The 12359-nt window shown below is 44.3% G+C and overlaps 1 protein-coding gene across 1 annotated transcript; it reads right to left on the bottom strand.

Annotated features, from left to right (window-relative positions):
• Window positions 1–2144: 2144 nt before the first annotated feature.
• LOC103809831 (solute carrier family 2, facilitated glucose transporter member 11-like) lies at window positions 2145–11886 on the bottom strand. Its single transcript, XM_009082700.1, has 12 exons — window positions 11866–11886; window positions 10048–10146; window positions 9350–9510; window positions 7932–8056; window positions 7121–7250; window positions 6503–6651; window positions 5249–5436; window positions 4828–4938; window positions 4282–4383; window positions 4080–4155; window positions 2984–3111; window positions 2145–2345 (listed from the first exon to the last, which is right to left on the bottom strand). Exons 1-12 carry the CDS (start codon window positions 11884–11886, stop codon window positions 2145–2147), a joined length of 1491 nt encoding a protein of 496 aa, XP_009080948.1.
• Between the last annotated feature and the right edge of the window lie 473 nt (window positions 11887–12359).

Genomic DNA, 12359 nt, shown 5'->3' with positions numbered 1-12359 from the left:
AAGAAAATCTGAGCAAGTGTTATATCTTTCTTCAGTTGAAAGTGTTTTAATTCAGTATCAATTAACCAACTTGTGAAATGCTTCAATTAAAATTTAACAAATTAGATCAAACGAAATGTAACCATTGTTTGTGTTTGCTTAAACAGTCTAAAGACTCCTGATGTCAGGCCACAGACACAAAAAATGCTGGAAGCTGGAATTAGTGTTTTCTGCCACATGCTCTCACAGGACTGGCTCTGGAACTCAGGAAGTCAAGTAAATATGTGTCATTTCTGAACAGGCATGTTTCTTACTGAGAGGTGCAGACAGCCTGTGTCATTCCAGGGCTCTGGGGAAAGGCACAGTGCTGACTCATGGGAGCAGCCACAGAGGTGCCAAGGTGAGGACCTCTGGACACTGCAGGACTTCTCTCTTCTCTGACCTGTATATCCAGCAGTGCATGCCAGGCCTCTCCCTCTGCCCAGGCAATCTCCTCAGTTGATCCCCTGCTTCCCAGCCTGCATCCTTTCTACTGCCTTCTGTGCTTCACTTCTGTCCTTTCTCTGGTCCTCACCAAAAGAATGTTGGAATATTTTGCTACCATCATGATGGTACCAGCAATTTTTCCTTTGACTTTGTGTTTTACTCTTTCCATTTGCCCCTCACTGTTCTCTCCAAACTACAGAAAGTATCTCTTCAGTTCCCAGATCCATGGAGTCCTGCTCCTGATGGTTTTATCTCAAAATCCTGCACATTTCAAAATCTCAGTGCTGTCCAAGATCAGAGGCACCTGCTCTTGCCCATGTCTGTATATGAATGACTTCTAAAATGCCAGCAACCACAAAGGAACAAAAATTTACTTTTATTTTTTGTATGTTACAAACTTTAGGTAGTCAAAGGGAGTTCATGCACAGACTCCTTTTCTGAGAAATAGATCTGCTGCTCCACTTAGGCCCAGCTGGTCAGTAATACACTCTGGAAACATTCACAGTCTTGGCATTCGAAAGTGCTGTGTTTTTCTGAAAAATGTAGTTCAAAATACACTGAAAGAAACTTTACCTACTTATCTTGAAAATTTAAGTGTTCTTCTTTGCTGTAACCATCAGCAGTGCTGCGACTTCCATACAAACAAAGTCAAAAGAAAAGAGATGGCTTGATTAGGATTTTGAGAAAACACTGAAAGAACCCAGTCAGCCCAATGCCTGTGAAAGGCCACATGAAATGAGGAGCATTGCCTTGTTCTGTATCAGGTTAACTAAATAGAATCAGTATCACATCTGTGTCTTTTCTGATGTGCCCTGTGGAGACACAAGAACATGCCACAGAGAACGTTCTGCCGTGATCTAAATCTCCACATCCAAAACAAGCTGCTGCCATATGAGCTCCTTGCCACACTTAACCTGAGCAGAGCACAGGTGCAAAACTCTACAAGATGAACCAGCAGTGGCCATGAGAGCAGTACAAACTGGGCTGGAGAATTACTTGCACTTTACAACATAGGACTGGAAGACAACAAACAGGCCATGAAGAAAACCAGTCCAGAGTAAATAGTCTGCCAAACAATGCCCAAAAGTCCGTTGTATAATAAGCCACTTACTTAGCAAGTACTAGAAGCTTTCTTCCTAATCCATCTGTCACATGCTTTTATAGCTGAAAATAATTAACTGCTCACTATTGCTCAACAAGTAGGGATCTATTTGAAATCACTTAATAACAGAAACAACAGGAGCACCAAGACAAGGTACTGAAAATTTCATTTGGTGTCTGTAAACAGAATTTAATCGCATTAATATCTGTGTTAGAGAGCCAAGATTCATGGCCAAGGAAAGAAAGGCTGCTGAGATGGAAGTTACTGTTTGGGTGGAGGAGAAATATAGAACTTCTGAAGAAATTTGCTAAGCATTACATGGAGTTGCTTGATGATAAGAGAACAAGGCATCACTCTGTCACTCTCTAACATGGAATCTAAAATATGTGTTGCTCAGTCCTGGCAACTGAGAATAGTTTATTAACTTTTGCTTGGATTTATCAGTTCAGGTGTATGTTTTCAAGGTGAATGTAAGAACCTAAGAGTAATACTTCTCTCTTTGTGTCCCTGCAAGAGAACATAGCCACTGCCAAATCCACTGCTGAACTTCCCCCAGGTACCATCTTCATTTCTTCTGCTACAATGTGGTGGTTTTGATCTCTTCGGGTCCTTTATAAAAACCTGCATGTGTCTTAGTTTTGAAGTTCTGTTTCTTGAACTCCTCTGAGATTTCCAGGAAGGACTTTCCTTTTGTCTCAGGAAGAAAAAACCCAACGTAGAGTGCAGTGCAGACACAGACCACAAGGAATGGGACGTAGCAGAAATGTGCTAGACTTTGCTGAGAAGCAGGAGAAAAACAAGACAATGTTGGTGACATGTTCTGTATGATGACAAATAGGCCACTAATCCTTGTTCCTGCATGGACTAAGGTCACCCAGGGAGTATTTCTGTGCACCCTGGTGAGGGCCACGGGAGCCTGGAGGCAACCCCTCCCCAGCACAGGTTGGGAGATTTCACATAGCAGGAATAGCATTTCAAAATGCCTTTTTCTGTCTTTCTCTCTATGTATAATTGTCCAGAATGGGAACCCACAGTAGGAAATAAGACAGGAATGGATATGGTGGAGATCTACTCCCTTTCACTTCAGGAATCACCTTAGGTAATGGTGCCAGGGTCTGGCCAAGGAAAATTATATGACATCTTTAGTCCCAGCTGTTCTCAACTGAGGTCAGAGCAGGAATATCAGTCATTCATGCCAAAAATTAATTTGCTCCCAACCTCAAACCAGAAATCACCATTGGGATCATGGGGAAAGTTTGGTTTAGAGGAATTCTGGCCACTTTCCTCATAAAGATACTTTTCATAGCAGTGCTGTCTTGCTGCTTGCAATATTCTCTCTTACTGATCACTATCAGAGCCCTTTCTTGTACAGAACAGTAAAGTGCTGCAGGTGATTTCTTTGCCTTGGGAACGCACCACAATGAATGGAAAGGCTGTTCCAACCAGAAATAGGTTGAACCAGAGCAGAGAGCCACAGATCATGTAAGCAGCTGGCCGGGACATTTGATCAAAAACCTCTGTGGGCAGAACTCCTGTTACACCAGCTGTAAAGAAATGGCAAGAAAGTTAATACTGTTGACATTACAATAAAACCAACATATCTTAACAAGAAAACCCAACATGAAGTATATGAGAACAGTAAATTATTATTCAGTAAATTATTCTCACTAGTCAAGAATGCCAGAACAAGTGGTAATAGAGATTAACTGCAGAAGGGAATTTTTAGGTTAAATATTAAGGACTGACTAATTATTCAAACTCTCTCATGTTAGAGTGAAGTGCCAGAAAAGGTTTAGTAATCCACATTATTCTTACCAGGACCGAACTGTGAGAATGGTTTATAATTAATTCAACCCCATGGCACTGTAGGGACTGCAACAAGAAATTATTGCCAGCTTGTGTGGCATGTGACACTGGCAGCTTGGTTCTATTCTTACCTGCCTTCCTTCAGACTCATGTCAGCAAACAGAGACTCACATCTACTCACACACCTTGCAAACGTCAGCACACACACAGCCTGTGTATTACCCCACACACACAGAAACTAATGGATTCTGACAAGAAAATGTATGTTAGTAGGCTAACAGAGGGATGTGGAAATAGTGCTTCCAGGTATCTACAAGTAAATAAAGAGATGACACAATCGAAAAACTCTGGGGTTAAAGTGAAGCATTAGAAATGGTGGTTTACAGCCCTAATGGACTGGGCAGCAAATCAAAACCTTGTCATCTATTTAGGACAAGAATAACCCCCAAGTGCCTTGGCCTTACAGCCAAGGTGGCTGTGAGGAGGAACAACACAGAGCAGGGCCCAGACTGGCCCTGCACAACATTGATGTGCCAGGGGCTTGCAAGCCCCTGTGAAACAGCTGAACACTACCGGTAGAAATTGCCTCATTCCTTTGAGTGTGCTGTGGCTAAAGAGGGTCTGAGATTTTCCATAAGCTGCTCGTACACAACTCCAAGCCCCTGCAGTACCCAAAAGTTTCAGTGAAAACACTAAGGGCACTGACCTGGTCCGATTCCAAAGCTCAGGATATAGGCGAAAATGCAGGCCATGCTGAGATAAGGCATCCAGCTAATCTGAGTCTATAGCCACAGAGACCAACGGAAAACCAGTGAGGGCACTTACACTTGTTTGCCACCACTGAACACCCCAGTCATATAAAAGGCAAAGCCCAACTCCATTCCACTGAAATAATTAAGGTTTGTTACCTGCTGGCTCAGAGCGACCATGAAGACAATGGCCCATCCTGCCATGAAGATATATCCCCCCAACAGCAGTGGCCTCCGACCAGCATAGTCTATGATCATGTTCTGCACAAAGCAACACAGTAAAATAAAGCAAGATGTTTAACCTGTGCTTATATTGACTGCCTCTTCCTGTTTCAATACTTCATGCCTAGTTCACTCTACAGCTACTTTAAGGATGTTATCTGCTTCTCAGCAAAAAAAAAGTCAAGTCAGGCAAGAAGGGTGTTCAGGGAAAATGAGAATGTCCCAGCTGCAGTCTAAACTCTGCCACTATCCATATGGACACAAAGCTTGAGAGTTACACTTTTAGAGATTTCAGACAGTGATGATGATGCAATGTCTGACCAAATACTTCTGCATTAACCTGTCTGGCTGTGGGTGCTGCCAGACTGCCTGGCTGCTGTGCTTAAAGGGCTTGGATAGCAGTGTCCATCCAAAATTTGTAATTAACAGCCTTCACACTGTCAGCAGAGGCTGCATGTCAGCAGAGTGCATTAAGAGTCTCACACAAGTGACAGACGTGATCAGTTCACAGCTTCCTGTGCCGATTACAACATATGGGATTTTGTCCTCAGGAATTCCGGCCTCTTGGAATACATAAGCTGCATAAAAATACATCTGGGGAGAGAAGAGAGGAGAAAGCAGTGAGGGAAGAGGTCTGAAAATAAATTTCATTGTTTTTCCTGAAGGACTGCACAGAGAGTGACTGATGTGCTGTCATACAGGCTATTGGACAGCATCCTTCTGAATCTTTCCATAATGCCCAGGTGTACTTCGGGAGCAAACCTTCTGAGGTTTGAAGATCTATCTCCACAGGCAGACAGACCACTAGTTGTTCTTCTCCTGCAGAAAGAATGTTAAACCCAAGAGCTCTCACCCGTGTCTCATGATGCAGCACTGCTGCTGACTCCTGTGCCAGGCTGCTTACCGAATCGTTCCCACAGAGCTGCATGGCACTGCTCAGCACAATGATGCTCACCAGCTGCCACCTCATAGCTGGATTTTGGAAGAGCTCCCAAGGGTTCTTTGCTCTCTGACCTTTAACAGCAGCCTGTTCAGCCAGCATCTCTTCCAGCTCTGCACTCAGGTCACTGGTGCCTCTGAGCCTCTGCAGTGCTGCAAGGACAAGGGAACATCTTACCCCTTGTGCTTTCCTTCCAGTTTGCCTGGTTGAGCAGCAGGGGATGGCTGCAGAAAGCTGCAGAACAGAGTCTGTGATCATGCTGTTACCTTCACAGAGCTGACCAGTTGTGGTGCAGCCACTCGACTTGGTGGAAAGGGAGTGCAAATCCCTCACCATTGTTTGACAACAGAATATTTCCCACCAGTGCCATTTCAGACTCTGATCCCAAGTGACTTCCCTGGGAAATGCAGGCAAGTAAGACCTTCTTGGTACACATATTTCCCAGAAACTAATTCCAGTCACTCTGCATATGAGGATTTGTATGCCACAAATCTAAGCAAATCCTTTAATATGAACTGGCTTCAGATTTGATCATGAGCTCTTCATCCAGCAGTTCTTTCACTTCATAGTTACAAAACATATTTGCCACTGTGACCACAAGTCTCACCTTTTGACCCTACTATCATAGCAAAAAAGTCTTTTGTAGGAAGATGCCTTTCAATTACATCAATAGATCACCTATATTTAAGATTATAGCATAATCTTTAGTTTGGAAGGAGGAATTAACTGATAATATTTGCAACCTGATGTCACACTTCCTATATGTAAAATCTGTGGCACCATTCCAAAAACATTGGGGCCCAAGTCTACGCACAAAAGCGGGATGCAAAAATTCATACATTCATCTGTGTTCAGAATTACTGTGGTTGTTCATACAAATACACACCCGACCACTACCTGGGCACTCTTTGAGGGGGCAGCAGCTAATGCAATTGCAAACATCAATGGCACCAAATATGGTTCTGTGGTTTAGAAAAACACCATCCATGGGACTACTGACACAGCCACGGTATGGGCTCAAAGCCTTTATGTTCATGGAAGTTGACAGAGTCACTAAACAGAGTATTTGTGTGGGAAAGAAGTCTACATTTCAATCTGCTTTCGACCAAACATGCTGAACATGTGCTAAGGATTTGCAATCAACTTTCTCACTGTCTATCTGCCCAGTCAGTGTATCTCACACGCTCAGTGAGAGGCTAACAGGCACCCTAAACTCACCAGAGATGCAGGATTCTTTATCTCCACGGTCAATCAAGAGGTATCTGGGACTTTCAGGGAACCAAGGCAGAGCTGTGAGCTGGATCAGGGCAGGCACCACATTGCTAGCTAAAAGGAACGGCCAGCTCTCCTCCCCTCCCAGGAGCTCCCTAGGGAAAAAAAAACAAAACAAACAAACATAATTCACACGGTACATTTTACAACCTGGCAAAAGCCCAGCAAGCTCTGCTGCATGTGGGCACTAGGGAAGAGTGAAAAGAGGGGGGGAGGGAAGGAAAGGAGGGAGGGAGGAAGGGAGGAAGGAAGGAAGGGAGGAAGGAAGGAAGGAAGGAAGGAAGGAAGGAAGGAAGGAAGGAAGGAAGGAAGGAAGGAAGGAAGGAAGGAAGGAAGGAAGGAAGGAAGGAAGGAAGGAAGGAAGGAAGGAAGGAAGGAAGGAAGGAAGGAAGGAAGGAAGGAAGGAAGGAAGGAAGGAAGGAAGGAAGGAAGGAAGGAAGGAAGGAAGGAAGGAAGGAAGGAAGGAAGGAAGGAAGGAAGGAAGGAAGGAAGGAAGGAAGGAAGGAAGGAAGGAAGGAAGGAAGGAAGGAAGATTTATTAAGCGAGCTTCTTGCTTGACATTACCTGAGTCCAACAACTTGCCCCAGCACCAACCCCAGGGCTGTAAATGATGCAGAGGTCAAGGCCACAGCTCCTCTGAGCTTCTTTGGGGCACTTTCTGCCAGATACATGGGCTGAATGTTCATGCTTACACCTGGGCAAGGCAGACAAATGCTGACCTCAGCTTGTGGGCAGAGGAGGCAAGGATAAATGCAGTCAGCCACCTCTTGAGGTTGCCAGCTGCACTCTTCTGTTGCAGGCCATGTGATGACTGACCCACCAGTGCTTATTATCGACCTTCAATTTCACTTGTGTTCCTTGTATGAGCTGCTAAACACACATTTCCATACTCACAAAGAGTAGTGGATAATGAAACTGAAACCTGTCAAGGCCTTAGCCCTGTGGTCTTTTCAGTACCAAACCCAAGGTTGTAAGTGATGCTTCCCTCTAGTTCCCCATTTTGAGGGAAATATCATATTTTAAGTCACTTATAACAATCATTATTTCTTTGGATGAACTACTACAAAAGCTTTAATATCAGTGCTCATGCTGGTGAGTGACTGATAAGCTTACAAGCAGACAGGGATTGATTTTCAGCTCAGATTCTCCCTGTGCACACATATACATGTATTACACAAACCCCCTGCCTGTTTCAGAAAAAGAGCCCCTAGAAGCAAAATATGAAACCTGTGTATACAGCTTTTTAGTTCACTTACATGTGTCTGGTCAGCCTAGAGGATCAATTGCTTTCATATCTTGGATCATTCCTATTTAAATATCTTCTACTTCTAATTGTTATCACCTTCATCCTGCTACATTTCTCATGTTGTCATACCTGCATTCACACCAGTAAAAAATCTGCTGAGCATAATCATTTCAAAGGATTTTGCCATTCGGCTGAATCCTGACAAGGATGCAGCTATGATCACAAAGACATTGTTCAGCAGCAGGGACACCTTCCTGCAGAGAGAAAAGACAGTTGTGAGCACATGTGTGTCAGGTTTAGTCTTCAGATAAAACATTTCACACCACAGATCCCACCATGCCAGGGGGCTCGAGGTGTGCTGCTCAGCTCCACCACGGAGCATCCTGGTTACCCAAAGCCCTGTATGAGGTATCTGTGTGCAGATGCCAGATCAGCAGTTTTGGTGTTGTGTCATGGAAACAGAAATCAGCATTGACAGGTCATCTGCATTGCTGCTACGAGCAGGGTCACTGCCAGCAGCCAGCACAGCCACAGGGTGTCCCTGCGTGCTGCTGCAGGCACCATCAGGTCCTCACCCAGATTCAGAGCTCTCGTGCTCACACACAGTTTCCATTTGAATGGAGAGGAGTATTCCTTCAGTAAGTCATGTGCATTTTGGTCTGAAAATGCTGATTTGTTGAAAGAAACATTTTCGTGTAATAGAATGATCATTGTGAAACTTTGTCAGAAAGTTCTCATGTGTTTTCCAGGAGAAATTTCTGTGAAAAGCCAGGAAAAAGAAGAGGGTTCTGTTGACCCATAACAGCCAGTAATTCTCTCTAGTCCCAGCTTACTGCCTCACCAGTCAGGGGTCTTTCTCTTATTCATGATGGGATATGATTTTATCTCAAAGCACTACAAAGTTTTAATTGAATAAGGAAGCCATATCTTTTCCAGATCATCATAACCACGAAACAAGTGAGCCATGGAGATACTCCTCCAGCCCCACCTCAAGTCATAATGGTGCCTGCTTCATCATATGAGATCACCAAAGTGCTAGCACATAGAGGAAAATTCTGGTGTCAAGAGAGAGGGAGGCAAAATCTAACTTCCTATTAGTTTATGTTAGTAACACTATTTTGGGGATTTTCTGTGAAGAGAACTGAGGACAGAGCTGTGCATCATTTTGAAGAAAAATCCTTGGTCTGATCTGTTATCACTTCCTATTTAAAAGGATAGCAGAAAACTAGGCATGAAAATGATGGTGATTATGTAGGTGGTTCCTGAGATACGGAATAAAATCCTTTTAGCACCTCATCTGGGCTGGAATATGGTGAGAAGGTAATGCAGGTGAAAAAAACGTTCCCCATTGGGTTTTGAGGTATGAAATACTGTCATATTAGGCAGTGTCTCCCTGCCAGCTCAGAATGTTAATGGCAGACTGGTCTGTGAGAGAAAACATGTTTTCATTATTTTTAACTACAGTGGGTGTTGTGCTGTAGGGCTGCTGATTCCTCTCAGACTAGTGGAAGCTGAAAAGCTGAAACTAAACTCCAGCACCCTCTTACCTTCCCAGCATGATGGCCATGGGCCCAGCCACAACAGCCCCAGTGAGGCCTCCCAGGGGGTACGCAGAGACGGTGAAGGACCACAGCAGCAGGATCACGTTGCTCTCAAGGGGAACACCCGTGCGCTCCAGCCAGGTGTTGTTCATGAACATCTGGATGTACTGAGAAGAAAGGACAGTGCTGCATAACCACCACACAGAGATGAAGGACACTGAGAAATATAAAGGCTCCCTTATTAATATATCTATTTATCCTGCGTTTATGCCTCCAAACCTTTGGTTGAAAATGGTCTCCTGTTCTTAGATGTGTTTTTAACAGAGTTTAGAGTGTAAAACTGCTGCTGTTGAGAAGTTGAAGTTGGTTTCCATCTGTATGTAGCCACCTTGGATAATTTAAAAATTAATTTCATGGGTCCAACTTGGAATTTAAGGGCAAAAATCAATTTCAGCTGCTGCAGGTCTGAAAATTTTAGAATTAGACTTGCTAGCACAGTTGAAACAAAGCTGTTGAATAAATTCTAGGTCTTGCTGAAACGTGGCTCTTGACAACAAAGTCCTATACCCCAGATGTGAATTATACAGAGGGAACAACACATCTTTCCCTTTTGTCCCTCAACAGCAGCAGCCTGCAGATTGCCAGTGCACACCACTAAGGAAGAGTCTGTCTCGGGAGGAGACTCTTGGACTAGCAGCACTTACTGAGGCTGGAGCATTGATGATGGAGATGTTGTAACCATATTGGAAAGTGCCTCCAATCCCAGCAGCACATATTGTCAGGATCAGGATCTTGTTCTGAAGCTGAAGAAGAGGGACAGAAAATGCATGGCTTCCTCACACAGAATAAAATAACTCAACAGGCATTTGCACCACCCACTCTTTGAGCTGGGGGATTTTCCCAAGGTCATGTATATCCAGTGCGTTTGTGATTCATTGGCATGCTATTTCTTCTATACTTTCATGAAAATAGCACATACTTTAGGCTAAAATAGAGTGCCTTTCCTATGATGCTGCACATGTTATACAGAGCAGACAATGTCTCTAAGCTGAACTTTCTCACTGCACAGTTATTTCTACATGTTCCTGTGTTTAGCAGTCTGTCACTACATATTCAGTATTTTGATACAGGTGAAATACGTGGCAGATAGTGGGTCCTATGCCATGTTCTGGTCTCCTTGAGGACATGTCTTCATCAGTATTGCCCACTGCTTATATTTCCAACTAACACCCCTGCTGTGCCTTGGCAGGAGAATGGGGCTGCCTCACACAGCACCATGGGATCAGGTATTGGTGTAAAAGTGATGTCTCTTAACCTTTGGAAGGGTGTAGAACAAGCTGCCCTGGCTGGTACAGCATGGCAGCTGACAGCTCACTGGCAGGCTGATGAGCAAAAACATCTTTTTTCCACTATTTTGTGCTGTGCCCTGAGGGTGTCCTGGGTCTGGGAGCACTGTCCCATGTCTAAAAACCACTCTGAGCTTGCTGGGGGCCCCTGGCCTTTAGCCTGACACCTCCTGCACTATGTTCTGGGTGGCCCAGGGCCAGGATGGCCTTTGCCAGCCCCTGCTTAAAAACCCCTCCCACTGGGCAAGCTGTAGTGTAACATGAAGAGCCCATGCTCAGGCTTGGCTTTTCGCCAGCCAGTGCAGGGCACCTCAGGTCAGATTGTGTTTTGCTACGTGAATATGACCCCATAGACCCTGAGAACTTAGGTAACCCAAAACTGAGGAGCTTTTTCTGCCCTACCTGCTGATTTTCTTTTTACAGACCCCCTACCAAAGAAAAGTTTTGTCTCGTCTCGCAATAGCTCTAAAATCACAAATTCACATCTTCGATTTTTCCTTTCCTGAAAGCATTTTCTTGTAAATAACTTCCATACCAGCCTGAGATAGCATTCTCCCAGGACAGAAATAGAACTAGACTGTTCCAACCCCGCAGCAAGAAGAGGCTGAACTCTCTCCTGTCCCAGCTAGAAGAGGGTACACTTCACTTGTACTTTCTGTGGCTACACCACTTCCTTGTCTTGTTACTGAGCCCTGAGCCAAGGATTGTACACCTGATATCTCTGCTCTTCCCAGTTACTCTTCTTCCCCAAGTGAGAGAGATTTCCTCTCTCTACAACAGCACATTTCTTTTCTACTCACAATGCCTAGGAATGTACCACTCCTCCTACTCATTTCCCTGTTTTTATTTTAGAGTATATCTCCTATCAGATCCTGTACCACAGAGCTCTTTCATGGTCATGAGCTAAAGAAAAATGGTTTGTTTCTCCCTGCAGGAGCCACCAAACAGTTCTGTGCTCAGAGCTGAGCTGTGTTTACAGAGTGACCTTCCCAAACCTTCCATAACACTTGGCTTCTGCACTATTTTCCCAGCCACAGCAGTGATGTGCAGCTGTCAGGACAGCCACTAGTCTGTCACCTTTAGCACAAGGACCGTGACAGTACTTATACAGCCTTATAAAAATGCAAATTAAAAAAAATAAAGATGTAAACAATAATAGTAAAATAGATGTTTTACCAGTCTCTGCAGCTTGTTCATCCTCTTTGGTAGGTTTTCCTCTGTCTGCCAAAGCCTCTGGTACTCTCAGCAGTGCTCTAAAGGATTATTTAAATCTCCAGCATAGGAATGTGTATTTAGTCACCCATTACGTTAGGATAAGACACTTGACTTGGCAGGTGTTTTACCAGCTGATTTACATTCTCAAAATGGGGCTGCATGGTCATTAGCAAAACAGTTCAATTGATTTTGTGGAAAGACAGCCCAAGGAAATTATTCTCAAAGATCCAGACCTGTCTAAATCCTCTTGAAGGCAAGTGTGGTTTGCAGCATAAATTCCCTCTCGGAGCGTCTGAACATGAGTCAGCAATGTGCTCAGGTGGCCAAGCAGGCCAATGGCATCCTGGCCTGGATCAGGAACAGGAACAGGAATCAGGAACAGGAACAGGTCCAGGGAAGTGATTCTGTCCCTGGACTCTGCGCTGGTACGGCCACACCTTGAATCCTGTGCTCAG

Source organism: Acanthisitta chloris, unplaced genomic scaffold (genome assembly GCF_000695815.1).
Source record: "Acanthisitta chloris isolate BGI_N310 unplaced genomic scaffold, ASM69581v1 scaffold24559, whole genome shotgun sequence".
NCBI lineage: Eukaryota > Metazoa > Chordata > Aves > Passeriformes > Acanthisittidae > Acanthisitta > Acanthisitta chloris.
This window is presented reverse-complemented; position numbering and strand designations above follow the sequence as displayed.